Source organism: Cygnus atratus, chromosome 24 (genome assembly GCF_013377495.2).
Source record: "Cygnus atratus isolate AKBS03 ecotype Queensland, Australia chromosome 24, CAtr_DNAZoo_HiC_assembly, whole genome shotgun sequence".
Taxonomy (NCBI): Eukaryota; Metazoa; Chordata; class Aves; order Anseriformes; family Anatidae; genus Cygnus; species Cygnus atratus.
In genome coordinates this window covers 3,463,641-3,489,759 of record NC_066385.1, presented here as the reverse complement: position 1 = coordinate 3,489,759, position 26,119 = coordinate 3,463,641, and the positions used below count along the sequence as shown (strand labels likewise).

Sequence of the window (26,119 nt, the reverse complement as noted above, 5' to 3'; positions counted from 1 at the left end):
ACCCCCACCCTTCCTCCAGCCCCTTCTCCAATGAGGTCCCCAACGCTTCCTGGCTGCCCCCTTGGGTTTGCCTCAACTCGGCAGGGCTGGAGCAGCCCCAGCACCCCGGGGCTGCTGTCCTCAGCCAGCCAGCGAGGCCGCGCACGGCAGCTTGCCCACGCACACCTATCCCCTCTGCTGGAAAGCCCACCGGGGGCTTTTCCTCCCGCGTCCCACGAGGCGCTGCACCTCCCTGGGCGTCACTGTGGTGCTGAAGGGCTTGTACCTCACACGGATCCAGCCTTGCCCCTGAAAGCAGCACCGTGACTGGCACAGCCCAGGGGGAAAAGCCCCTGTGGCAGCGTGTTGCTGTGCCGAGCTCAGCCCCCTGCCACCTTTCGCTTCGCCCAGAGCTGGCACCGTCCCCGGTGACACAGCGGTGGCAGCAGCAGAAGCCACGCGAAGAAGAGCAGCACGCAACACCCGGGACAGCTGCACACCGCAGCACGTTTTCCTTGGCTTCCTGATTATTATCTCCTTTAAAGAAGCCAGAAGCTGATGAGCGAGGGCGATACCCGGGCTCACACCACCCACCCCGCGTGCTCTCTGCAGCGCAGCCGGAGCTGCTGCAGCACCGACCTGCAGGAGGGAGGCTTCGAAGGTGCCAGGGGCGTGAAGTCGTTGCCTCCCCTCCAGCAGCTGCGAGGCCACTGAGCACGGGCATCGTGCCCGCAGGAAGGCTCGGGGCAGCGCTCTCCCACAGCACCTTGCCCACGTTCATCCAGCCCCGAGCCACCCCGGGGTGCTGCTCCCCATCCCGTGGCCGTGCAAAGCAGGGGGCAGGCGCCGTGGCATCGCCCCAGGCTCGCTCACCTCCCTCGCCCTGCAGGCTTGGCACTGACGGTGCTCTACCTGCCCATTTCCCTTTCATCCTGCTCAGGAAACGCAGGGCTGGAGGCCTTCAGGAGCAGCCCCTCGGCTGGGGGATCCCCCCCAAGCCCAACTTGGGGCAGAGGCAGAGCTTGGCGGGGTCAGGTAGCAAAGGGAAAACCCTCGACATGGTCATTCTCGTTTAAAATACTTTATTGTAACATCATAGGATCCTCTGATTTTCCCAGCAGCGGGACTCTTGCGTGTGAACACCAAACCAGTTTACTCTTAAATTAAAAACTCATTTATATATAAAAAAATTTCTTCTGGTACAGACAGGCCCTGCACGCCCCCCGCCCGTCCTGCTAGCAGGAGTCAGTGGCAGATGGCTCCTCTCAACAACTCGGGCTGGGGGAAGAACAGCAGCCCCATCTTTTTCCACCTGATAAGACTTTTGTTTCTAGCGGCACCATAAACGGAAGATTTCCACATCCTTCCCCACATCCCCCCCAGGAGGACAACAGCCACAGATCCACGTGGCCGGCGGTCACCAAGCAGCAGCATTCTGCCTCCCATCCCTGCAGAGTCTCTCTGGCTTCTCCTAGTTAATACAATTCTACAATGTAATAGTTCTCTTAGAAAAGCAGCATTATTTTTTTTTAAAAACACTTTTTTTATATAAAAACTAACAGACAGGATCAACGACAACAACAAAACAAAAATGCAATCACTTCTCAAATCAAGTGCGCAGCGAATATTCCACCCTGTGAGGATACAACGCGGACCCCCGTGAATATATTTATTGAAAACAGCCCCCTCCTGAACATCACCCGAGATCCCTGCCTTGGAGGAGTGAAGATGCATTTCAGACTATAGCAGCACATTCATATGGATTTCTTAAAATCTAGTCTGATGTCTGAGCTTCCTAAAAACCACCCAGCTTCCAAAGTGAGAGAGTCTCCCAGTGCTCAGGGAGCTAAGGAAGGGGACAAAGGGATAAAGGCACTTTAGGAAGGAGAGGAGACCAGCACCCAGGCCCCACAGCAAGGGACAGCAGGTCTTATTCCCTCCCCTTTTTTGAGCAGTTAACAATAAATTAAGCAGCCTCAGTGGGGCAGCAGAAAGCCAAGGTGATTTGCGAAGGTCTGCGTTTGGGCAGCGCCGCCCCCGCTCTGCACGTTGCACCCAAACCTCGCCCAAGAGGTTGCTCCCTGGGGACGAGGACTTCTGCTGTCCACACGGAAAAGGAGCACTTCCCCAAAGCAAGCCAAAAACCCGCAAATCCCAAATCTAATGGCGACAAGAATCAAGCCACACACACATCTCCAAGCAGAAGCAGCCACGCCAGCCCCCCAGGAGCCACAACTAACCCAGCACGAAGCGATCAGGACCCAGGGATCCACGAGCACCCTTCTCTCCTCCTGGATGCTTGTTCCTCGCGAGCCCAGCGGGCCGGCAGTGCCCCGGCCTGGGGAAGGAGGTGGGGGGCTACCAACGTTTTGGTCACGTAGGCCGAGGTACGAGGCTGGCTGTGCATGATCGATGGCCCACGTGGGGCTGGAAGTCATCACGGTCAACGTACCCGAGGAGAGAGCAGACATCGGCACCCGGGCTACGAGGAACACGAGCTGGGGAACGTTTTACAACTTCGTTTTGGATCCTGCTCCCCTCCCCGGCTACTCCTGCGCCCCACCACCACGAGGAGGGTCGCTTCACCCCTGCCTCCTGCAGAAGCCAGCGAGCAGAGTCCAAGCAGCGGTGAGCTCTGCCAGCCCCAATGGCCATCGTCGGAGCCCCCAAACGCCTTCCTCCTGCCCCCCTCCGGCGCTTGAGGAGGGGAGATGGGCGAGCGCGGAGCCCTCGCCGTGCAGCCAGCAAGCGGAGCAAATCCTCGGCGTGTTCTGGGTTGGGGGGAGGGATGCAGCGACATTTGGGTGTCCGGGGCCAGGTCCTGTTGTCACGGGGCTGGGCGGCTCTTGGGAAGGGGAGGCTGGTCACAGGTTGATGTCCGTGACGTCTGTGGGCGTGCTGGTGGGCTGGCTGGCCGGGTAGGCAGCAGTCTTGGCGGTGCTGTATTCCTGCTGGCTTTGGGACGCTTGCTTCAGGCTCTCGGCTAAGGCTGCCTCGATCTGCTCCTGACAGGCTTTCAGGCAGTCCTGCGGGAGAGGAAACGGGAAAAGAGGCCTCAGTTCTCTGCTGTTCACAGGCGAGGGCCTTAAGATAGCTCTGAGCAGCTGCTGGACCATCTCTCTGCCCCCTGGAGCACCTAAGCACACAGAAGCAGCCTTTTGCCTCCAGGCATCCCCAGCTTGGCTATGCTTCACGCCCTGCCCAGGAGAAGCCCCGCACTCTGTTGCCTTCTCCCTACTCGACCACGTTCCCGTGGAGGAGACGCCGCTGCCCATCGGGGCCCTGTAGAGCTCCAGCAGCAGAGCTCACAGCATGCAGCGCGCGATTTCGGCATCGCGGCACTCAGCTGCCACCGGTAACTGGAGGGGTAGAGCCCAACATCGCTGGGCTGGCCGGGACCTACCCCGCGACCGAATTCCCAGGTCCAAACACAGGCAAGGGTGCGCACGGAGACCTCAGAGACCCTCCTGCCTCCCCCAGGCCCTACACGCGAGGTCTCTCGGAGCTCACCGTGCATCTCCGCGGTCGCCCACCCGCCGGGAGTCTCCTGACACAGGGGGGGAGCAGCCCCACACTTACATCCCCACGCAGCCAGACCTGACAGCACCACGCACCGTCGATGCTATGTTACAGGAGCGATGCTGCGGCCATGCGGCTTCTCCCTGGGCTCTCACCCTCCTACTCCTCCCTCGGGAGCCTGCCTGACTCACCCGAGCCTCCCCAGGGAGCCCAGTGCCGGGGACGCGCCAGCCCCATGAACAGGAAGGCGCAGGGGACTGCAAGCAGCGGCATATCGCTTATAGTAAGGGTAAACCCCTTTCTTCTCCCCCAGAAGCTGCGACCAGATGAGGAAACTCCTCTCCCTGGAGAGGAGAGCGCTGTGACACCCCGAGGCACCCCTCGGCCCAGCTCCCACCTCGCGGCTCGGCCGCCACCGCGGGGCACGAGGTGACATTTCGCACCTCCAGGCCGGAGCCGAGCTGCCCGCCGCGGGGCCGCGCACGCTCGCTGGATATTGTCACACATCGAAATCTCTTACCAGGAATCCACCGCCGGTTCTTAGAAACTGACAGAGGATGTGGCGAGCAAAAATAGCAACGCCCACCTCCCCTTCCCCACGCTGCTTCCAGTAAGCGCGGCCTCCGGCCCGCCCGCAGCCCGGCTCGCTGCTGGGCCGGCCCCGCTCCCACTGCGTGGGGCAGGGGGGATCCGGGGTCCCGCGGGGCTTCACAGGAGCTGCCACCACCTTATGGCCTCTCGGCAGGTAGGGATGGAGGCTGAGGAGCATCTCAGGAGCCACAGCTGGGCTCTCCGTAGGTAATTGTGGCAGAGATGCCAAATTTGTGTGGCTCAGCTGCGTGCAGCCAGGCTCCTTCACCTGCGAGCGAAGCCCAGGACGCGACTCGGCCCGACCCCGTAGGGCAGCCGAGTTGTGGGGCTGCCCCAGCTCAGGGGCACGTTGGGAAGCCAACGGGGCCCCATCCTGCTCTGCAAGGGCGCAGTAGCTCCAAATCACAACCGAAGCTCCGTCAAGCCAGCGGGGAAACCGAGTCACAGCCCAGGGACTCTGCGAGGCCGGGCTCGGGGAGAAACATCAGCACCGCAGCGAGATGTGGGAGGCTGGGAGCTTCCCTGGGGAGCCCGGCGGTGCCGCAGCCGCGTCCCAGGAGCCGGGCAGGGGCTGCCTGTGCAGCACCCAGCACCTGGCTGGAGGGCAGCAGAGCTGTCCCCGGCCCTTTCGGCTCCCCTCCCTCTGCGGTGCTCTCCCTGCCTCCCACCTGCTCCCTCCAGCAGCCCTGACCCAGGGCAGGTTTCAGCTCCTGCCCCATTCACCGCAGCAGCTTGAGAGCAGCTGGCTGCACTGATTGAGTCTTCAAAAAAGGCTCCCGCAAACAAAAAAATTAAAGAAACAAAACAAAACCACACCAATAAAGCAAGACGTCCTCCTGCCCCGTCCCCCGTGCCCACACAAAGCCTGGCTGCAGCCTCCCGCCCTCTCCCAAGCCGCGGCGCTGCCGGCAGGGGACTGAAACCAACCCGGCCCGGCTGCCAGCACTGGCGCTCGGGCAGAAGAAAGGGATCAAAAGGGGCCCTGGCAGAATAAAGGCTCCCGATTGCTTCACTGCAGCAGGAGCAGGACACAGGGAGCCCGACGGGTCCTCCTTCCCCACTCAAAGGGCAGCAGAGGGGCAGGCGGGTGCCCCCCCCAGCACCCGCATCCCAAAAGGCTCCGTGCCCCCAGCCCCCTTCCCACCCCGGGCTGGGCACCTGCAACCAGACACCGTGGAGGTGAGCAGATGCCGAGCCCGGCTTCTCCCCCTGCCCCATCCCACCCCGTCAACCCGATCCTGCCGACACCTGTCTGCGCGGGGAACAGACGCTGCCCTTTGTGCCGCTCATCAAAGGCTCCCCAGCTCGCCCTGCTCCGCACAGATGGCGCTTGGGGGCCAGGAGCCGACCACAACCATGGCCCTGACCAAGGGCACGGCGTTTGGAGATGCTCCCTAATCCCTAGGTGCTCTTCAAGCCATGGTCAGCATCGCTACGGCCAGCTTATTTCCCCCCCAGGAGCCAGCTGCAGAAAGAGGAAGGGTTTCCACCGGCAGACCCCCGGCGAACACTCACCACCTCCGTGCCGGTGATGCTGGCCAGCAGCTCGGTGACGGCCTCGCCGCTGAAGTCGTTCACAGAGAGCGTCAGGCCGTGCATGGCCGCGCCGATGCTGCCCGTCGCGATCATGGAGGGCGGGTACATGACGAAAGTGTAGTCTGGAGCCAGGAGAGGGACAAAACAGCAGCTGTTAGCAAGGGCGTGTGCGAGCTGTAAGTTGTTGGGACGGTGATTTCCCTGGAAAACCAGCGAGGGCCAGGCAGAGGGGTGTCTCCAGCTTAGCGGGGAGAAATAGGATCGGAGCAATGGAAAACAGATGGAGCATCGTAGCTGCAGCATCCTTAAGCTACTTCTCTGGGTCTGTCTCACCAAAAGAAGTCCTGAAGATGACATTGCTCTAAGGACTTCGAGCAAGGCTGACGAAGGCTCATACTGAACCCCGCCTTCACTCTGGGCACTCTCCAAGGCGCCGCCTCCCGCAGCACAGCAAGAAGCAGTTTCGCTCTTCCCTGGCATCTCCCAGGCACCCACTAACAGCCCCCAGGACCATTATCATCCTACTTTGTCAGGGACAGAAAACAAGTCTCTGAGCAGCAAAGTGCTCCGATTTGAGTGCAGGTGGGCATCCAGCACCCCAGGGCACCCAGAGAGCCTGACTAAGCCCAGGCTGCCCCCTGGGACCACTGCCCACCCCCCAGCACCCTAGCAGACGGCTCCGGCGGGAGCAGGCACCCACCTGTGGCACACAGGGCAATAAAGGTCTGCGCGTGTTTCTTCACCAGCTCCATCTTGTCCTTAGGAAGCGGGAGGTGGTGGAGGATGTGAGCCAGGAAATCGTTCGCTATCACCGAGACCAGGTCCCACTTTAGCTTCTCCAGGACTAGAACCTCCCAGTCCTGCACAAAGACAGAGAGCACGTTACTCAGTGGGGTTCTGAGAAACACCCACCTGAACCATGGGCAGATAAGCCCGGAGCTCGGGGAAGGGCAGTTAAACAGCACAATCCATCGGACAGGGAAGAGAAGAGGGAACATCCCTGCTCTGCCACCATGGCACAATTCCAGCCCTGAGCTGTTGCAAAGCCCGGAGCAAAGATCAGAAGAGGAAGCGATAAGTCTGCTTTCTTCTTCCCCAGGTGCAGTCGGATCAGCCTTCTGCTCTGCAGGCACTCCTCTGGGCGCTCCTTTGCTCTGCAAGGCTGCTGCAGCAGCACATATAATAAAAAGAGCAAGGGGCAGGAGGCACACCACTCCCTTCCTCCTGCTCCTGAAAGGAGAGCACACATCCAGCTCCCAGGAGCAGCCCAGCTCGGGGCTAGCAGAGGCACTGCTCCCCGTTACCCCAAAGGGAACGCAGCAGCTCACCTCTCCGCGTGCCCCGAACTGTTCAGTGCACCAATCCCTCTCTGGATGGTGAAGGGCAGAAGGCAGGAGAGGCCCTGCAGCCAGTCCCCTGCACGCAGCTGGGAGCAAGGGAACGTGGGGGAAACACAACCGAGCTTTCAGAGCTGCATCCAGACAGCCTAAGCCCCTTTAGGTCATCACTGGTGAGATTTTGAGTCCCTAAAGAGCTCAGGGGCCGTGACCAGGTGCTGGCCCCACACACGCCAGGCACACAGTCCTCTGGAGGCCAGCCCAGGCTGGGCGCTAGCACATTGGCACAGCCTCCCCATCTCTGCCAAGAGAGCATCCTGCCATGCTCCGAGCATCCCCGGCACCTTCCCAGGAGGAGGAGGCACAGAACAGCCACACTGACACCCCCCCTTCCTAGGGACACACAGCCAGTGGCACACCAGTGCTTCCCAGTTAGACGCCAGGTGGCCGCTGACTTCTCCATCCCACGTCGTGCTGCTGTGCCTACACCTCCAGCAGGTTTCTGTGAGGACTTCCCCTCGTCTCCACGCAGTCTGCAAGCTGGGGAACAGGCAGCGGGGGGGCTCAGTGCCCCCACGGGCTTCAGCTGGAGCCCAGGCTGCTCCCTGCACCCGCTCAGCCTCCTGCAGCTCAGGAGAAACAGCAGCAGCATCTTCCCAGGATCTATTTCCCTTCCCACCCGTGCACGAATGTCTCCGGCAGCCCACACCCAGCCACCTCGAGCCTCTCTGACGGTCCCAACTCCCCCACGAGACGTGACGGAAGCCTCTGGATCCCATGCACGTGGCCTCCCACTTCTCTCTGCCCTCATCCTCTGGGTCGGCAGCAGATCTGGGTCTGGCAAAAGGCTCCGGGTACGCCAGAAGTAGCACAGAAGATGCTCCCATGTCCCTCCTCCCCGATCGCAGGGGGAACGGCAGCCCTACAAGCGTGCAGGGGAAGGAAACGCTGCAGGACCCGAGCCTGCCTCGGCTCTGGGTTTGGAAGGACAGAGCTGAGCTGGGATTTGGATCAGGTGTCTCCATTTCAGGGCCCAGCCCCACCCAGCAGAGCATCTATTCTTTTCCAAGCGCTCTAAGATTACAAGGTCAGCGCTGCCCACAGGACCGCCAGAACAGATGGAGTTGAAGAAGTGAGATTCTTTTTCATAAAGGCCGATCTCCGTTTTCTTTCCTTTTTTTTTTTTTTTAAACCCACTCTTCCCCTTACACAACAATACCAGTTTTGAGTTGCTTAAATGAGCAGCATTGCTCAACCTGCTCCGAGTCCCCCGCTAGCCCAAACGCGCCATTTGCCGCTTCGCAGCCCGTGCTTTTCCAACCGGAAAGCGGTGCCTGGCTGGAACACACTCACTGGTCTCCCATATGGATGGCCAGCCTGCCAGGCTTTCTGTATTTTTAAGCCAAATCCACAGCATAAAAGCAAGAAGGAACCTAGCGATGAGCTCCAGAGCCTCAGGACCGCAGCACAAGTCTTTTAGGGTGCCTGGTTCAACGAGGGGATGGCAGTAGAGGGGGAGGGACCAGGCTTAATGGAAGAAGAAAAGAGAGTGCTGGCCACGGGTTAAACTGCAGCCACACAGCAAGGTGACACAAGAAAAGAGCCGCGGGAGATGGAGCATTGCATTGTCCCTGCTGTCACTCAGCTGGAAGCCACCAAGGGCCAGCAGCCTCGCTAGGAAAGCCAACTGCTTGCCTGAGCATCAGCCCAGCCTCCTGGGGAGCCAGGACACCAGTGGCACCTCCGGGGGATCCTGCCATGAGGGTGAGAGCCGCACAGCCCCAGCCTGACCTCTCCGCACAAGGCGGGAGCACGGCCCTTGTGCAGACCCAGGGCTGAGGTCACAAAAAGGAGCCGGAGATCGTGGCTCACGGAGCCAGCCCCGAATGGATCGCTGCACGAGGGGAGCCCAGCATCTTCCAGGCCCTTGCTCCTTCTGTCTCTTCCCAGAGCCGCAAGGGAGCTCCCGGCAGGGGCACGTGGCATTCACGCTGGCGTGGCAGAAAGCCCGGCCCTGCTGGGACACATTTTCTCTCCAGGAGAAGATTCAGGGCGCAGATCAGCAGCGAGAGCTCACCTGGGGCACCCCGCTGGCTCCTGCCACACTGGGGCTGGTCCAGCACACCAGCCCGGCCATCCGCAGCGCACAAAAGCGGCTCTTTTCCAGCTAATAAAAAGGTTTTCCAGCTTCTTGAAAACCTCGTTGGTACAAGGGGCCTGATCCTGAGGCTCAGCTGGCACTCGAGATGCCGGCTGAAGGCGACAGGCGCCGAGGATTGTCACCGGCTCACAGGATTTAGGTAGGGGAAGCCGCTCTCCAGCCAAAACCCCCTGCTCCTCGCTTCTCTCCCGCTAACCCCTGGGATTTCCCACTCTCGGAGGAGCATGGCAGAATCTTTGAATCACTTTATCTGTGGAAGAAGCAAAACAAAAGGCTGCAAGAGATAGGCAAGCAGCGCCGCTCCGCACAGCAAACATCCTTTTCCTGGCATTTTGTTTTGCACCTAATTGAATCAGTCTCTGCCTGGCTAATGAAAGAGAGGAAGAAAGTGGAAAATGTTCCTTTGTTTCTCCGGTCCAACCTCCCCGTGGAAGGGCTGCAGGCTGCCAATGCTGCCCACCGAGCATCCCATCGCCGGGACTGCACCCGGCGCCTTCCTGCAAGAGCTCCCCAGGCTCGGCCAGCGCCTGCAGGGCTGGAAACTGCCCGGCAGCTGGGTTCTGCCACTGCAGGCTTACACCCTTCGTCTCTCCTGGCTGCATCCCACAGAAGAAAAAAAAAAAAAAAAGAGAAGGAAGGAAAGCAGCTAGCATTGCCCATCACCTCCCCTGCTCTGACAAGATTTCGCAGTCCTGTTGCGGTGACACAGCCTCAAGCCCCTGGCTGCTGCCTCTGCACCCTCGCGGAGCGGGATCTGAGACACAAGCAGAGAGTTTTCCTCATTTGCAGCTCTGCAAACTCAGGCTGGGATGTGCCAGCCGCGCCACCTCCCCTCCCCGTTATGCAGCGACAGCCACCCTGCAAACCAAGCTCTACCCTCACCACCACCCACACGCGGCGTGCCTGCGAGGAGTCTGCGTAAACACTGCTGGCAAGGCTGTGCAGGGAGCAGAGCCCAGCTCCTTCTCTGCAGCAGCCCTGCCTGCAGGAGAAAGGAAGTAGATTTTGTCACTCGAGTTGATAAGGTGCCATTTCTCATTATCACTGACTCGATGAGCCACCAGCAGAGCAGGAGCAGGCTGCGCTCTGATGTGCTCGCGAGCTGACTCAAAAGGAGGGTGGAAAGAGCTGTCGCTGTTGGCCACCCACCCTCCCCAACAGCTACAGAAATGAGAAGCCACGAAAGTCCAGCTGCAAATAGGAAACGTGGGGCAAACGTTTGTTTCCATCCCCGGAGCACACCTCAAGGCTGGATGCCGAGGGTAAAGGTGCCGACTTCAGGTGCAGGAGCTGTCACATCCACTCCACCCGTGTGACAAGCAGGAGGCGAACCACAAGCCTGCACCCTGGAAGGTCGATGCTTATCACGAGTGAGCAACCCTTTCTACTCAGCTGTGACCCCTTTCTCCTGTTTTCACTCATCTGTTGTCACTGCTGCTTCCCTCATTGTCTGCCCGGTGGCTTGGCCCTGCCTGAGGTCTTTGCTAGGAAATACCTGGAATTTGAAGAATTGACCTCAGATCAAAGATCGCAGAGGCAAGTCAACGTAGTAGGGGCAAACCAGGCAGATGCCCCCAAGCCAAGGATGAAGGTGACCCACAGCTGCTCTCCCTGACCCTCAAGCAGCTGAGCACTCGCTTGCACAGGCCAGAAAAGTCTTTAAGAAAAAAAAAAAGGACAAGCAAGGTAGGTTAGATAACGCCCTCGACGGAAATCCAACTTCCTCCAAATGGACAAGTCCCTTGTTGCATCATTTCCTTCTCCCTAGAATAACTTCATCAAGATTTTGTTTCAGATGTGTCCTTTCTAAACCACTGAGCTGGTGCCAAGCATCCCTGCAAGAGAAGGAAGCAAACCTAGTGGGAAAGTGAGCCAGCTTCCTCCGAGAGCCCTGGGAGGACGGGGTGGAAGCCGAAATGGCACGGCTCCACGAGAGGAGGCCAGGATGCGCCATTGTCCAAGCCCTGATGAAGAAGCTCCCCTTCCCCTCCCCACCCTCTTCCACCGAAAGATTGTGAAAGAGAGGCGACATCGCCACGATTAGCACACAGGAGGAAAAGAGCAGCTCGCCCTGGTTTTGTAATCAGGGCATTAACTCTTGTCAGGTCTCGGGGCGAAGCCAAACCTCTCACGGAGCTGCAGCCCTTGCCTCCACTCCATCTTACAGAGAGCAAAGGGAAACCGGAGCGGGATCTGCTCCAGACAAAGCTAAGCATCTACCAAAAGCAAGCCTGGTGAAGCCACTTTTGTCCATCTTAATTGCATATTGAGCCTGGAGCACCCCGGTGAAAGATCCAGGCTGGGTGTTCAGCTGTGCCGCACGCTGCGCTGAGTGTCCCGGTAGTCTAGTGGGAGAAAGTACAGAAGAGCTGCAGTACGGAGCCCTGCACAATCAGAAGGGAGCAGCAGGCAGCAGACAGCGTTTTACTCCTCCATCTCCACCCCAACGCTGGCTGGAGGAGGGAAGATGAATTTTGTGGCACTGCTTAGCCACAGCTTCCTGCTGACAAACCTCTGGGGGAAGGAGAAAAGGCTCCGAGGGAGGAGGCATCGACACTGCAGCAGAGCGAAGGAAAACCTCCAGGCTGGTGCTTCTTTCTGCGTGTCAACACGTCCTCTGCCCACCACCCACCTGTTCTCTGGAGGGAGCCTGCTACAAACAAAGCTTAAATTTGACTGAAAAAAGCAAACCCTCACCAAAAAGAAATCAAAGAGGAAGACGCATCTGGGATCCGTGGCCAACGCGCACAAGGTGCCTACCCAAGTCCAGCTCCTTGTGGCCCACGATCCATGCTGCAGAAATGGCTAAAATCTCTGCGATGATGTCCCTTAACCTGCAGGGCTGGTGGCAGCAGGACTGCCCTCAAGGTCTGCATCAGAGAGGAAGACAGAGGTGAAGCACGGGAGTAAGTCATTACCCCAGGGACACGAGGAACCCTTCTGTTACACGCGGGGATTAGCTTCACGTGAGGAACCCAGTGCTGGGAATATACACACAGGGAATGCACCCATCAGTGAGAAGCTGCTCCCGAGGATGAAACGTCACTGACAGCTGGACAAAACCTTTGCTCACAGGTTTTGGGGCAGCCCCAGCAGCAAGGTGCTACGGCACGACCACAGCCCAGCATCCAGAGAAGCAACGACCACCTGCATCTCCTCTGCGTTTCCATCCCTCACCATTATTCACGGTAACGATCCACATGCTTTTTCCACCAGGGCTATGTATGGCAACAGCCACCCACAAAAACCTACAGGGAGAGGCATGGAGGTGAGGGGATTTTCCCCAACCTTCACCGGCGCTTGGAAAAACCACGTTCAGAGCCGAGCTCCCGTTACCAGAACTGCCTTCCGACTCACACCTGAAAGTTTTGTGGGCTCGCTCCCCACCCTGGGGACACGCTCAGATCATCTCACCCACCCCCAGCCCAGAAAAAACAGACATTTAATAAGGCGATGACTAACCCTGAGAAATTCTCATAGGCAAACCGTCTCCAGGGATGTTTGTCACTCGAGCCGAGGTGGCCGTTTCCTCCCGAGAGCTCAGAACTGACAGCACAGGAGGCCCCCGACAAAAGGGGTTCTCCAGCGTCCTTCCCCCGCTGGCAACGCTGAGCTCAGAGGTTTGGGTCTTTGCTTTGAACAGCTTTTATCAGACAAAAAGCTCTGCCTTCAGAGCCTACGCAGCTGCCACCTAAGTGTCTGATGGGACAGGCAGAGCAGCCCTGCTTTAACTCGCAGCAAGCTCCCAGCATTTCCATCACCCCTTCACCTGGCAGCATCGTCAGCCTCGGAAGGCTCAACCCAGGCCCTAGATCACAGAAGCTCCCACCCGTTTTGCTGGAAGCTCCCCGCTTAATGCTTCCCCTCCTCCTGCTCTGCACTGTGCAGAGGCCTTTGTTCCCCAGAGCTGCCACTCGAGAGCGAAGCAGCCCAAGGAGCAAGCTCAGCGTGGCAGCTCCGTGCTGGCAGAGAGTGCTTCAGGCTCAGGGGACGTTCTCTGGAACATGGAGGTGACAGTGGAGGTGACAATCCTGCCCCGCAGAGCGGGGAGCGAGGCTCTGCCACGATGGAAAGGGCTCCACCAACAGACCCAAATCCACCGTGGCAAGGGGGTGAGGAGGTTGGCTGGGGAACGTGGAGAAACAGGGAAAAAAAAAAACCAACAGGAGGAGGAGACCCAGGGGCAGGTATGGTGCCAAGCAGCAGCGTGCAGGAGATAAGGGCTGGGGAGGGGCTGGAGGGCTCTTTGAGATAGGGGAGAGTGATTACCAGGAGCTGCTGAGGCGTGATGGAGTTGTCTGTGTAAATGCAGAGTTTCTCCACCGTAAGGGGCATGGTTTCTCGCAGCTTGGAAGCCAGCAGCATGCAGACCGCCCCCAGGAGCTGCAAGTGATTTTTCCGCACGGGGACTGAGGACAGGTAGCGATCCACGTAGTTCATGGCCAAGGGGAAGACCTCTTCTTCGCATTTCTGCTCCTCGCACACCTGACAAAACCCAATCAAACAAACAAAAAAAAAAAAAAAAAAGGAAGTTTTAATCAGCACCGGACTCTCCAGATCCTGCCTGCACCGCAGCTTCAAAGCTTCTGGTCGTGGTGGTGCTGCACGTTTATCTGCAGGGCTCTGACAGCTCCACAGGGCTAAGGAGTAAGTTAGCTACAGGTGTAAAGCCTACGGCTGCAGCGAGGTTCCACTAGCAACAAACGCTGCACGGCTCCATTCACCTTCCTGTGGAAAGCAAAGAGCTTAAGCGTAGTTAGAAAGAGCCCACAGAGACTTTAAGACCCCAAATCCTTTACTTGCAGCCCCTCCACCCCCTGCCTCTTTCACTGCTCTCGGGGATGCCCGCAGCCAGCTGCCCATTTTCTGCTCTGGGAGGACTCAGGACCTCAGGGAAGATCAGCAATTCCAGCAGCCTCCAGCTGGAGACCTACTGGTGCAGGAGCCACAGCCACTCCTGGCAATTCCACCCTCAGCGGCCCAGGGGCAGGGGCAGGCTCGATGGCAGAGCCGTGCCCGGCTCCAGGAGTCTTCCTCCCTTCCCCCCCCCCAGCCACACTCGCGCCACGGCCACGAGCAGAATCCCAGAGCTCCGACTTTCAGCCCTCCGCTCTAATCTTGCGACCAACATCACAACGCTGAAAGAAGGAAGTCGACGTGACCAACGCAGCCAGAAAAATATCGGGGTTTCTCCCCCAGCAGCGATGCCCCCCTGCACGGGCTGCCGCCGCCAGGACGCAGCCATGCCCATGCCCGTGCCCAGCCATGACGACTGCTGAGCGTCACCCACTTTTTGACCATCCTCACAGCTCCACAGCAACAGGCTCCAGAGCAGCATTTACCTAACGAGCCTCCTCAGACAGAGGCTTGCAGCAACAGAACAATGCGAACAGGAAAAAGAAAAAAAAAAAAAAACAAAAAAAAACAAACTTTTTAAAAGCAAAGCGCTCTCTCATTTCTTTTGACAGAAGCAGGCAGCTTCTTGCAAGGGCGGCTGCGGTGGCGAGCAGGCAGGCTGGATCCCAACATCGCTTGTCTCTTGCTGAATGCTTTTTCTTTCTCTGCTGAGACCTTTTGCTCTGACCATCTCATAAGGAGGCCCGTGAGGTCTCCCCGCTGAGCTGCATCCCGCAGAGAGCCTCGTTCATTTTAATTTAGGGAAGTAAACGGTAGCAATATTATTTTCTCCCTTTAGCGAGGCATTCTCAGCCCTGTGCAGGGCGTGCAAGCCTCTGGGCTGCCGGCTGCACAGGGGAGGATTTGGGGCCAGGATTTTGGGAAGCAAGGAATGAATGGGGGCCCGAGAGCAGCGTGGCAGGATACTAGCGGGGGGAAAAGGGGCACAGGCTGGGGGTTCGGTGGGGCTGCTCCCCCTGCATGGGGCCATCACTTCTCCCACCTCAACCAACCCTCGCCCATGCTCTGCCCCGCCGCAGACCGCCTTGCCCACCCGCCTCCCCCTCCCTCCCTAACGGCACAGCCTCCTCCATGCCCGGGACCGGAGCTGCGGCTCGCACGGACCCCGGAGCCTTTCCCCGTGCCCCGGGGCTGCTCCCGCAGCCAGCAGGAGGGACCCGGGCGGGTGCACGGGGGGCGGCCGCTGCCTTCCCCCTTTGCCGCCAGCTCCCTCCCGGGGCGCGCACGCTTTGCAAGCACGGACGGCGGGCGAGAAAAAGCAAAAAAAAAAAAACTTGGGTGTCCGGGCAAGGAGCTGGAGACGGAGGAGAGGAGGATGAGGAGGAAGAGGATTTGAGGCCGTACCTCCAGCATCCAAAACGCCAGCATTTTCCGCATGTACGGCTTGATCTCCTGCTGCACGCACTGGAAGTAGGAGACGCGGGGGCTGTAGCGCTCCTCCTGGCTCAGCAGGTTCTGCAGCACCCGCCGGTCCCCCAGCAGCTGCGGGTCCCGCCCGGCGCGGGGGGCTCGGGGCACGGCTTCCACGCACAGCAGCTCCATGGGCGCTGGGCGGGCAGCGCCGGCTCCGCTGCGGCGGCCGCGGGACGCGGGGAGCGGGCGGCGCGCCGGGAGGCGGAGCCTCGGCCCGCCGGGAGGCGCGGCCGGAGGGCCCTCGGCCAATCGGAGGCGCCGCTGCCGCCGCGGCGCGCCGAAACCCGGCGGTGGACACGCCCCTCCCGGGGGCGGGGCTTGCGGCGCGCCGGCGGGCTGGCAGCACGTGGGGCGGCCGCGGGAGCCGCTGCCATGTTGGGGGGAGGCCGGCAGCGGTCGCGCCCGGCCCCGGGGGCGGTCGGGGGTCGGGGGGGATGTAGGGGCCGGTGCCTCGTGGGGCTGCAGGTGCCACGCCGAGCTGTCCCCGCGGCCGGGCAGGCCGCAGAGGAGCAGTCCCGGAGCCCCCCCGGCAATGCCCCTCAACCCCATCTTCGCAATTCCTGACAGTACATTTTCAGCATTTAGTCCTAGCCCTTCTTTTTCCCTCCCTTTTCGTTTTTTCCCTTTTTGTTGTTTTCCCTCTTCGTTTTTTCCCTTTTGTTTATTCCCTCCCTTTCTGTTTATTCCCTCCCTTTTTGTTTATTCCCTCCTTTTTTTTTTCTTTCCCTCCCTTTTTGTTTTTTCCCTCCATTTTTGTGGCCAGAGCCCTTCAAAGCTACAAAAATAATCAGCTGTGTACATACTCGGGGCCAGCCCGCGCTGAGCATGCTGTCTTCCAAAAGTTATCCTCATGTTACCACTGGTGCAGCTCCATAGCAGATAGCAACCCCAGTGTCTGCGGAGATAAGGGCTTGTCAGGCTTTGCTGGTGTTTCGTTTTCAGAACAATTAACAATGGTTTGGAAATACCTTTGCAAATTGTACCCTGAGCAACTAGTTTAGGAATTTTCAGGGCAACGAAAGCCTTCCAAGCAAGTTTGCACCGTGCCTCCTGCAGCGTAGGGTTTGCTCTGCAGCGGTACCTCGGTCTGCCTGCAGTTGACCCAGCAGTAATTGCTTTGTGGCATGGGAAGCTGAAGGCAACGGGATACAGTTTTGGCCACATCGCTCCCTAATGTTTGTCACTGTCTACAAAAACTGAGATGTCTCGACTTCGCTGCTGCCAATGCGAAGTGCCAGGAAACTGCCTATAAAATGTACAACAGATTCTGTAGCTGGAATACCAAGGGAACAGATTGCCTTTGAGCTTGAAAATTAAAAGCTTCTCACTGAGTTGAGAGAATTCAGCTCAGGAGGTCCATTTCTATGAAAGTTTCCCATACTGGCTGTGAAGGGAGCGTGCCCGAAGGGGATGGCCTGCCCGTATAACCCTTTTCGCAACCCTTTTCACGACCAGGATGGTGCTGCAATGTGGCATTGCTGCCGCAGTTGCAACCAAATGATTAATGACGATCACGAATGTTAGAGGTGGGAAGCACATTCCAGAGCACCAATGTCTCCCACTCTGCTAGACCGCTTCGTTCCCTGCCATTGCTGCCTGCCTTTCGTTCTGAAATGAAGCCCCTCGGTGGTACACTCCTGCAATGCACCTCTGCACAGGGCTGTATAATTCAATTTTACAGGGCAGCACTGCTGGGCTGAAGGCGTTCTGGCTGTATTGAGGAATGACAGATGGAAGAGGAGGGAAGTAAGCCCAAATTCAACCCACAGCAGTAATCTATCTGCGATCCTGGGACGATAGCTGCTGGTGCTCAGGAGGGAACGGAGCAATGGAATTCATAGAAATCAAGGATTTTGGGGATGCGGTGTCATGTAAAGAGAACTCAGCTGGAACACCTCTGACCAGTTCAGCTGGAGTTATTCCTTAGCACATACCTTTGTATGTATTTTTAGGATAAGGAGCAAAGAACTAAAGGACTTAGCAGCGGAGTGATTTGCCACAATAGCTACTCCCCCCAGCGAGTCATTTCTGTGTGCCATTTTGACACATTTAGTACTTTTTTGTATTTTCAGTCATCTAAAAAGAGTCTCTTAATGAAGAACAAACATACGAAGTTAATAAGTGTAAGTAAAACAAGACGCAAGTCTTTGTTCTCTCTGCTCAGGATTATTTTTTTTTTAACGTTGAAAATGAAAAACATCTTTTTGATCAGAGGTTTAGAGGTTCCCAGTGCTCCCCATGACAGTGAACACAAAGGTCACATACATAACACACGCAATACATTTCACACGCTGGAATCCCATTTCTGCACTTGGACAGATGGCTTTCATTTTCCGCAAGGTATCCGATACATTGCAAACTCTTAATGATGCTATCAGCATTGATTTGTTGCGACGCATGCCCGCAGAATACCACATAGCACGGCGATATGGAACTGGAGAAAAGAAAGGAAGAGCGGAGAGGCTTAGATCGATCCCATCACTGCCTTTAAATGAGAACGAGGAATTTTTGTAGGTGAGATGAGATTCCCAAATCCCTCTCCCAGCTAAATTTCTTCTACCTTACGAATAAATCTTCTAGCGGTGTGGGCAAGAAATATTTGAAGAATCTATGGGAGAGATTTCTGTAGACCAGTCAGCTGGTTTTAATCCGGGACGACCCCCCTGCTCCACTCCCCCATCTTGCATTGTGAGCAGCATCCCCCAGTTGTGCAGGGGAAGAGAAGGGCCCCACGTCCCACATTTTTAGTAAAAATAGACAGCAGCTATTTTCTTTAGTCAGGCAAAGGGAAACCACAGCATTGGGTTCTTGGTCCTTCTGGTTTCTGGGCTGTGCCTTTTGAAATTGAAAGTTTCGGGCCCTTTCCCAGACTTTATGGTCTTTCTCCTGGTTCCCAGCGTCTGCAGGGCGGTTCTGACGCAGCCCCTAAGGCTGGAGCCGGGCTTGGTGGCAACCGTGGGCCATCGGACACGGAGGGGGAAAATGAAGCCCGTTGCATAAGCAAGTGTTCCTTCCAGATGATGACTTGGCAAAACTGATGCCTCTGCGAGCCACATTATCAGGCTAGAAAGGCAAATTACAGGCTGCGGGCGTCCTAAAAAGCCTATTGTGTGGGTGTGCGGAGGGAAAAGAGAAAATTCCAGGAAAACCAAATTTTGGTCACTGTTGTCCATAGATAGTCAGCTTCCTGGCTTTGGCAAGAGAGCACAGCAATATTAAAAAAGGAAATTCCTTCAGAGTAAAAATTAAAAAACTGATGGCCTCCAGACTTCCAGGATCTCGAACCAGCAATGTTATTCTTTGCTGAATCATAAAGGAGGCTCATTTTTTTGGTATGCTGATGATGAATGAAGAAGGCTGACCAGCAGTTGGGGCTTTTAAAGGAGCGATGCAGATGGAAGTCTGATTCCGATGGGCAGCTGGTGCCACACGTGGCCTCAGATCAAGGCGAAAGCAATTTTTCGGGATGGACATTCAAAAGGGCATTTCTGAAAGCTCTTCTCTGCAGAAAACTTTCAGCTACCTGACCTCGCATCAGCAGCGGGCCCGGCCCCACGGGCTGTCAATGAACATGATCCCTTTCTTTTCCCCACTGCTTTCTGCCTTGCATTTCCCAGCTGCCTCCTTCCGATTTTGAGCTACCAAGAGCTGTGCCATCTTCGTCCTTGGGCATGCTGCAACCACAGTGTCATCGGTGACATCAAAATGAAACTGCTTAGCATACACGAAGGGCTTGAAAACCAAATCCAATGAGCAGATAACTATATCATTTGCTATAGGAAATCCCCCGAATAAAATGAAAAACAGGTACCATTTTGTACGTGTAAGAGGAAGAGCGAAGACAGCGTTTCACCCTTTCTGGTTAGAGGATTTCAAAGCCCTTCAAACACCCTAATCTGTTATATTTCCCACCCACTTTTCCCTAAAGCAGTCAGATATTGTAAGCATTCCCAGGAAAGAACGAGGGCTCTGGCACACAAGGGCTAGCAAATCGCACCGTGACGGTTCGCTGTCACAGTCCCTGCTGCTTCAGAAGGAGCCAGCCCAGTCTACGGCCCATCGTTTGCGCTTGATAGCTGCTGATAAAATGGATCAGGACCAGTGGGTCAGGCTGCGGGGTGCTCAGCTCCACCTGCTGACACGGCAGCGGGGTCAGAGCGCGGCAGGGACGCGGCACCTCGGCTCCTGCCCTGGTGCACACGGATGGGAGCCCCGCAGGCGCAGGGACGGAGGCATCTTCCCAGCTCATTCAGCCATTCCCCGGCTCAGGGGGCAGGGGAGCGGAGGATTTCCTGGTCTCGGTCCCGTGCCCAAACACAAGACAACTGGTTCCCCCCGTAGCTGGCTCTCTCTCCTTTCCCATATCGAATTCATTCTTAACTTCAGAGAAATGCTTTCACTGAATCGAAGGGAAGTGTGCCGGAGTACAAGTTTAACGTTGCAGGATTTGGCCCGCGGGACGTGTTTCCTAATATCTTTCCCATTACTGGCAACCACAGCATTCCCTTTCCTCTGACTTGGTCAGACTTTTGAGTACAGCTAATTAGCTCAGAGTGTTCATCTGAACACTGAATCTCGGCAGCGCTTAGATACATCATCAGTTATGATACACATGAGCCTTCTGAAGAAAGCCCCATGCTTCTAAGGTCAACATACAACTTTCTGTCAACTTAAATCCCCTTTTTAGAGTGGCCTTTGCTACAGCTTGGACCAAATCTCTATTTAAACGGAAATAAAACTGTGATTGTGGGCACTGGTTGGGTTTATGCCATATCCATCACTTCTATACCTGCGCCTGCCTGTTGCTGGGGTATGTCTCAGTTTAATAACGTTATTTTCTTAACCACGATCATTAAAGGTGAAAACAGTTGGATCTGAACCCTTTTGCTTAAGTGGCTTCCAGAACAGGACAAAAAAGGGAGTGGAAGGAGTCGCAAACAGATGAAGAGGGGGTTTATACCCAAGCACTTAGCAAGCGTTCACTACGTCTTTTGGCAACTCATTTAGGAGAACTGTTTCCAGAAGAGGCTTCTTCAGAGCATCTCCCTTTGTGAGCAGCTGGGCTAGATTTGACTCCAGGGAACTGGGCCAGTTTGCCCCAGCTAACTCTTTAGGCCAGCAGAGCTTTAAATGCCGTTTCACCTGACTTTTTATGAAAAGCATCAGAACAAGTTGGTCTTCATCTGCCACTGTAGCAGCTGTTTTCTGCCTTAGTTCCCTTTTCCTAACGAAATCTAAAATTAAGTCACATTTTCATTGACTCAAACTCGTACCCTAGTAAGCCATCCCCAGGTGAATGTTTAGTTTTGCTCCCAAATCAGGCATTTCAGAAACCAGCCAAACTCAGCTGGTAAAGATAGAAAGAAAGAGCGTAGAAAAAAATGCAAAGCTGAAACCAATCAATTTCAGAAAGCAAGCTGGGCTTGGAAAGCCCCCAGTTGTGATATATTTAGTTCATTTCAGGGGATTATCTGTGGTAGCCAATTATGCAAATTGTTAAAAAATACTACCCTGAAATTTTACATATAAAAAAGATCTTTTTTGCAACACCCTTCCTTTGTCCATCCTTCCTGCCCTTTCCTGCCCTGCCCTGATCTTGTTGTCTACGTCTCGCGTGCCCCATTCGGCAGATTAGATGCGTTTGGGTTTTTCTAAGAATTTTTGGTTGCATGATATTTTTCATTTGATGTGGCAAGCCCGGTGCCTAGCGCCTCTTTGCCAACGCAAACTGCCAGGCAGAGGCAGAGGCAGCTCAAAGCTTCTTAGCAGCGCGGGCAGAAGGGGAATTTGCCACGGCAAAGAGAGGGGGCTGTGCCGGAGAAAGGGTCGGTCCTGGCTGGAGGGATGAGGAGCGGGGACTGGTCCAGCTGGAGCAGAGCAGGGAGAAGGGAAAAGTCCCCGAAAGCTGGGCTCGGTGCTGCTGCAGGGAGCTGGGGCTGCTGTGCGATGGGGCTGTTTGTAGTGCCTTGAGCCTGTGTCCCGGCCATTCCCTGCGTGGCAGCACCCAGCTGAGTTTTGCAGGACCCCAGCACAGCAGAGCAGGCAGCGGAGGCACAGCAGCAGGGCTGGAGGCAGCCGGATCTCACGGGGCAAGGCAGTACAATTAAGTGGAGCACCGGTCTGGCAGTCAGGAGGGCTGGATTTTAGCCTTGGCTTGGCTGGGTGGAAAATGAGGACAGAGACGGGGCAGGTCATGGGTCAGGACATGAGTCAGGAGGGTGTACCCTGTTCCCTGTCAGAGGAGCAGAGAGGATCCCACGCAGGGAAGGCGGGCTCACAAGGGCTCCCCCACCGCTGGTGCTGCATTGGAGACGTGGATGTGCCCGCGTTGGGGCAGGGATGTTGTCAGATCAGCAGGGTCCGAGCTAGAGCTGGTTCCTGGGAGGGAGGACAATGCCGTGTGTATGTGCCCGCGAGTGTTTTGGGGGAAGAAAGAAAAGGATCGATGCCCCCCCGACTTCCCCCACTCGGGATGCACCTGCCTTGCTGCTCCCTTCCAGCACGGGCCGAGCGCGTGCTACACGAGCTCTGAGCTGGAGGCAGGCCTTGCAGCCGAGAAGCCTTCACCGTCAGCGTGCTGGGCACACTGGGCTCACCCTTGGTGTGACTGAAAGGAAACGTCTTGCACCAACACTGCCTCAGCCCAAAATGCCTACAGAGCCAGCGGGCGCCGAGCTGAGCCGCCCTCCTGCCCAGCACAGCAGCTGCATCTGTGCGTGGCAGCCCCCTGCCCCGAAAAAAGCCCCAAAGCCCCCCAGCTTTGCTGCCAACCTGCCTCACCACATTGAGCCAACGTGTGCAAAGGGTTCGTGTGCTCCCCGCCCCGGCAGGAAGGAGCACGCTCATCCTTCCAGGTCCAATTTAACCAAAGGAGGAAAATTCTGAGGACTCACAAGCCACAGTGATTAATTTCAGGCAAAGGCAAACGTCCCATCCCTGTGTTAATAAATGGAAATAAACCACAATCCACGCAGCAGCACAAGGCATCGTTCAGAAGACAGCCTGCAGCCTTGCAGACAAGTCTCCTTCTCTGGGTGTCACACCGCGCTCCCAGAACACCTGTCCCAGGAGGCACAGATGTCACCGTACGTCTTGTGACAGCCAGGTACCTCCGCACGTCGCAACAGCTCGAAAACTGAGATGCTAATATCCATAATAAGAGGGGGGTGCATTTCTCCCAGCGCTTCTGGTAGCTGTACATTATCTACGTATGCTCCTGCACTCACGGCGTCAATAATTACTGACATTAACAACGCGCTAATGAGACACGCTCTGTGAGTGCACACACATCACTGAGCAAGCAGCATTCCCGCTGTACTCAGGCAGATCCCTGGTGGAGGGATTCCAGCAGTAGCCCGACACATCAACCGTTTCTTCCAACACTAACCTGCTACTTTGCGTTTGCTCTGAGCCTTGCAGCACAGCACTCGCAGCTCCTGCCTGCGCTCCCTGCCCTCTCCTAGCAGGGAAAAAGATGCTTTTGCCTCCTGAGCCGCCTAGGCTGGAATCTGTAGTGGTTTCTATGGCTGTGCTGAGCTGGAAAAATTGGTACGGCGTCCTATTCAGCTAGTCCTACAGCCGCCCAACTAGCCTAAAATAAGTCAGCAGCTTGCAGCCATGCCCTCACAGTCCGTGTGAGCAGAAATAGAGGCACTCTCGGGTCAGTCCAAGAGCCCAGGCAGAAGGGAATCAGATGTACCGCAGCGCAGCACCAGCACCAGGCTCCTACCAGGATCCTGTCTGCAGCAATTAAAAGATGAACTTCCTTCCCGCTGCGAACTGACAAACAAATCGGTTCCTGCAATCAGGCATGAGCGCTTCTGAGGTTATTTCTGTAGCTCTTCGGCGTTATTTAGAAGGCGAGCTGGCAGAGCATGGCCCCAAAACAAGCGCTAACGCCTGGCCGGCGAGCTGCCTGCTGCTGGGGCCGGAGCTCCCCCAGGAGCGGAGGAGCTGAAGGCAGGCTGGGCACGCTCCGCCACGGGGATCAGTCCCTGGTGTCTGGCCCTCACTGAAGAACCCACGATTGCTGCCAGTATTTTGAAACTGCACAACAGCAGCGGCTGGGGAAGGGGGGATGAAGATGAGGGGATGCTTAGACCTGCAGAGGAACGCGGGAGCATCCCCACCTACCGAGGAGGAAATCGGGGCATGGAGAGCTGCAAGGCTTTGCCGTTCCCAGCAGACACACACCAGACCCAGACGGGCAGCCTGCGACCCCCACGGCCCAGCCCAGTGCTCCACCGGCCCGAGCCAGGGCTCGGAGCTCTCCCCACCACAATCAGCTCGGTCGAAGGCACACCACCGGCCCCGCGTTCTGCTCAGACACATTCCTGCGTGCTCCGTGTTGGTGACGCAGCCCTCTTCCCCCGGGCGCTGATCCGTATGGCACTCGTTTGCACGTATTTTCCACTGCTCTGTGATGCAGGGCTGCAAACTCCTCTCTGGGTGATTTCCCATAGCCCAGCAAACAAGGGGACCTTGCAGCTGCTCTTGGCTCCTCTTCACCTTTTGGTGGGCGAGACTCCCTGCCCCCCCAGGGCTGCCGTGCCAGGCCCGATCCAGGCTCAGAGCAACGATAAGTGCAGAACCGCTGCCCAGCCCCATCCTCGGAGCCACCCCCCGGTTATCTGCACAGCTCGGGACAGGCAGCAAGGAGCGCGGGGCTTGCCAGGCCTACCAGGAACTGTCAGTACCATAAAAACGTCTCCTTCTTCCTCGCGTACTTGAGCCACAGCCCGCTGGAAGCAGCGGAAAGATGCTGGCCCAGCAGCTTTAGAGCAGCTGGAGGTGCTGCTTTGGACCCGGGAGGTGTCGCAGAGCCAGGTAAGTGGCTGTCACGGGGCTGCAGGGGTGATGGAGCAGTGCCAGGGGACGTCACCCCTCCAGGAAGCACTGCTCCGCCCGCTAGAAACCTGGGAGAGAGTCAGGAGCACGCGGCCTGGACAAACACACGAGGAACACGGGGACAAGGACACGCGGGTCGTCACAGCCCGGCGGGTGCAGCGGCGTGCGAGCTTTGCTGTTCCCTGACCTGGAACGGCCCTGCCTTTGTTCTGCGAGCGTGACTTCGGAACGGCGATCTCTGGAGTCTCTCATCTGGCTTCTCCCCCTGCGTTTTGGAGCAGCCTGCTCCCCCGGCCAACCTGAACTTGTTAGCGTGACCCTAGAGAGAAGAAAAGGAGAGACCCCCCTCTGCCACCCGGCACAGCAGGGCAGGCAGGAGGGAGCCGAGCGGGTCGAGAGCTGCGAGCAGCAAGCGGAAGAAGCACGCGGAGAAGCGGGCGAAGCGAGGCAGATGAACGGCATCGCTCTGCTTGTCTGCAGAGGCTCAGCTGGCAAGGGGACAGGAGGAAACGGCCCCACCAGACCCAGACAAGGAGCTTTCGTTTCCCAGGCTGAGTTCCGAGTGGCACGCGTGATGGAAAGCAGTGACTCGCTTCTCCTCCCACCTGAGCTCCGGGGGTTTCTTGCATTCAGAAAAGGCAAACGTCAAACTGGCACGAGATTGGGACTTCTCAGCAGAGACAGAAGCCGGGACGATGCATGCACGCTAGGAGAGCCAGAAGGGGAAAGAAAAGGGAGGACGAGGAGAGAAAAATAAAAGCTAGATCAAGGGCTGAGTTTTCAAAGGCACTCAGCAGCCAGCAAGTCTTTTTGTTCTCAAAGGCAGTGGTGGAAGAACAGGGTCTGGATTATTCTTGGAGACAGCTGAGCTTTATTAGAAACCTGCCCCCTCCCATCCCACATCTGAGCCGAAGATTTCACAGAGACGAGAGCCGTTTGATTTAAAGGTGTGATCCCGTGGTCATCGCTGCAGTGAGCAGCGCCGGCTGTCTGAGCAGACGCTTTGAGAGAATCGCTGCCGCCCTTGAAAGCAGCCATCTGGGGATGCACGCCAGGCCCGGAGTGCTCTGAAATGACTTGGCCAACACTTTCTGCAGGATCCAGCCTCTTGGTTACGTGCTGTGGTGGTCCAGTGACGTGCTGTGGTGGTCCTGCCCAGTTTGGCAGCTGACAGTCCTCGTAGCGCAGAATGGAAGGAGAAAGACACCGGGGGTGGCCGAGCCAGCCTTCCACCAGTGGTCTGAAAACTCAGGAGAAGGTCAGGCACGGCACAGCAGCCGATCCCTGGGTGGTGACTGAGGAGTTCAGCTCCCGTCCTGACCCCAGCAAGGCTGGGGAGCGCAGTCGGTCTGCAGCCACCTCTGAGAGTTACCAAAAGAGCCCAGGTCAGCTGGGAACTGGATGAACTCTTAATTGCTACAGGGGAGGAAAGAACAGGAGGCCCTGGAGGAATAAAAGCAGTTGGAAGTGGTGGGAGATGACAGTTAGAGAGACCTCACTGCTACCTGGATCTCTTGTGTACCCTGTAATTCAAGGGCCTTGGCCAAGGGAACTGGAGTGGCTCCAGGTCCTTTGAGTCCCTTGGAGAAAACAGCTCCAGAAAAGAGAGGATTCACCTCCCTGCCTGATGTGGGGAGCAGCCGGGGTTGCTCCCTGGGGCACGAGAGAAGGGAAAGCAAGACCTTCCTCCAGCACCCGCTTGGGAAGGGCGTTTCATCGGCTCTGCCTGTGCCCGGCAAACACCCAAGCAGCAGGGAGGCCCCGGGAGCCCCCCCAGCCCCTGCTGCCACCTCTGCCACCGAGGCCGAAGGCTCCCCCC

General features: G+C 57.2%; 1 protein-coding gene across 2 annotated transcripts in view; it reads right to left on the bottom strand.

Moving 5' to 3' along the window:
- Window positions 1-1,044: 1,044 nt before the first annotated feature.
- Window positions 1,045-26,119, bottom strand: part of CCND3 (cyclin D3) — a 43,692-nt gene continuing 18,617 nt past the window's right edge. The window contains exons 1-5 of one of the 2 annotated variants that reach the window (XM_035561328.1): window positions 15,385-15,663; window positions 13,393-13,608; window positions 6,326-6,485; window positions 5,605-5,747; window positions 1,045-3,005 (exon numbers count right to left, since the gene is read on the bottom strand). In XM_035561328.1, the coding sequence (XP_035417221.1) occupies window positions 2,844-3,005; window positions 5,605-5,747; window positions 6,326-6,485; window positions 13,393-13,608; window positions 15,385-15,582 (879 nt within the window). In that variant the 5' untranslated portion in view covers window positions 15,583-15,663 and the 3' untranslated portion in view covers window positions 1,045-2,843. Of the gene's footprint in view, window positions 3,006-5,604; window positions 5,748-6,325; window positions 6,486-13,392; window positions 13,609-15,384; window positions 15,664-26,119 lie in introns of those variants that run through there. The other variant, XM_035561329.2, reaches the window with a different exon arrangement.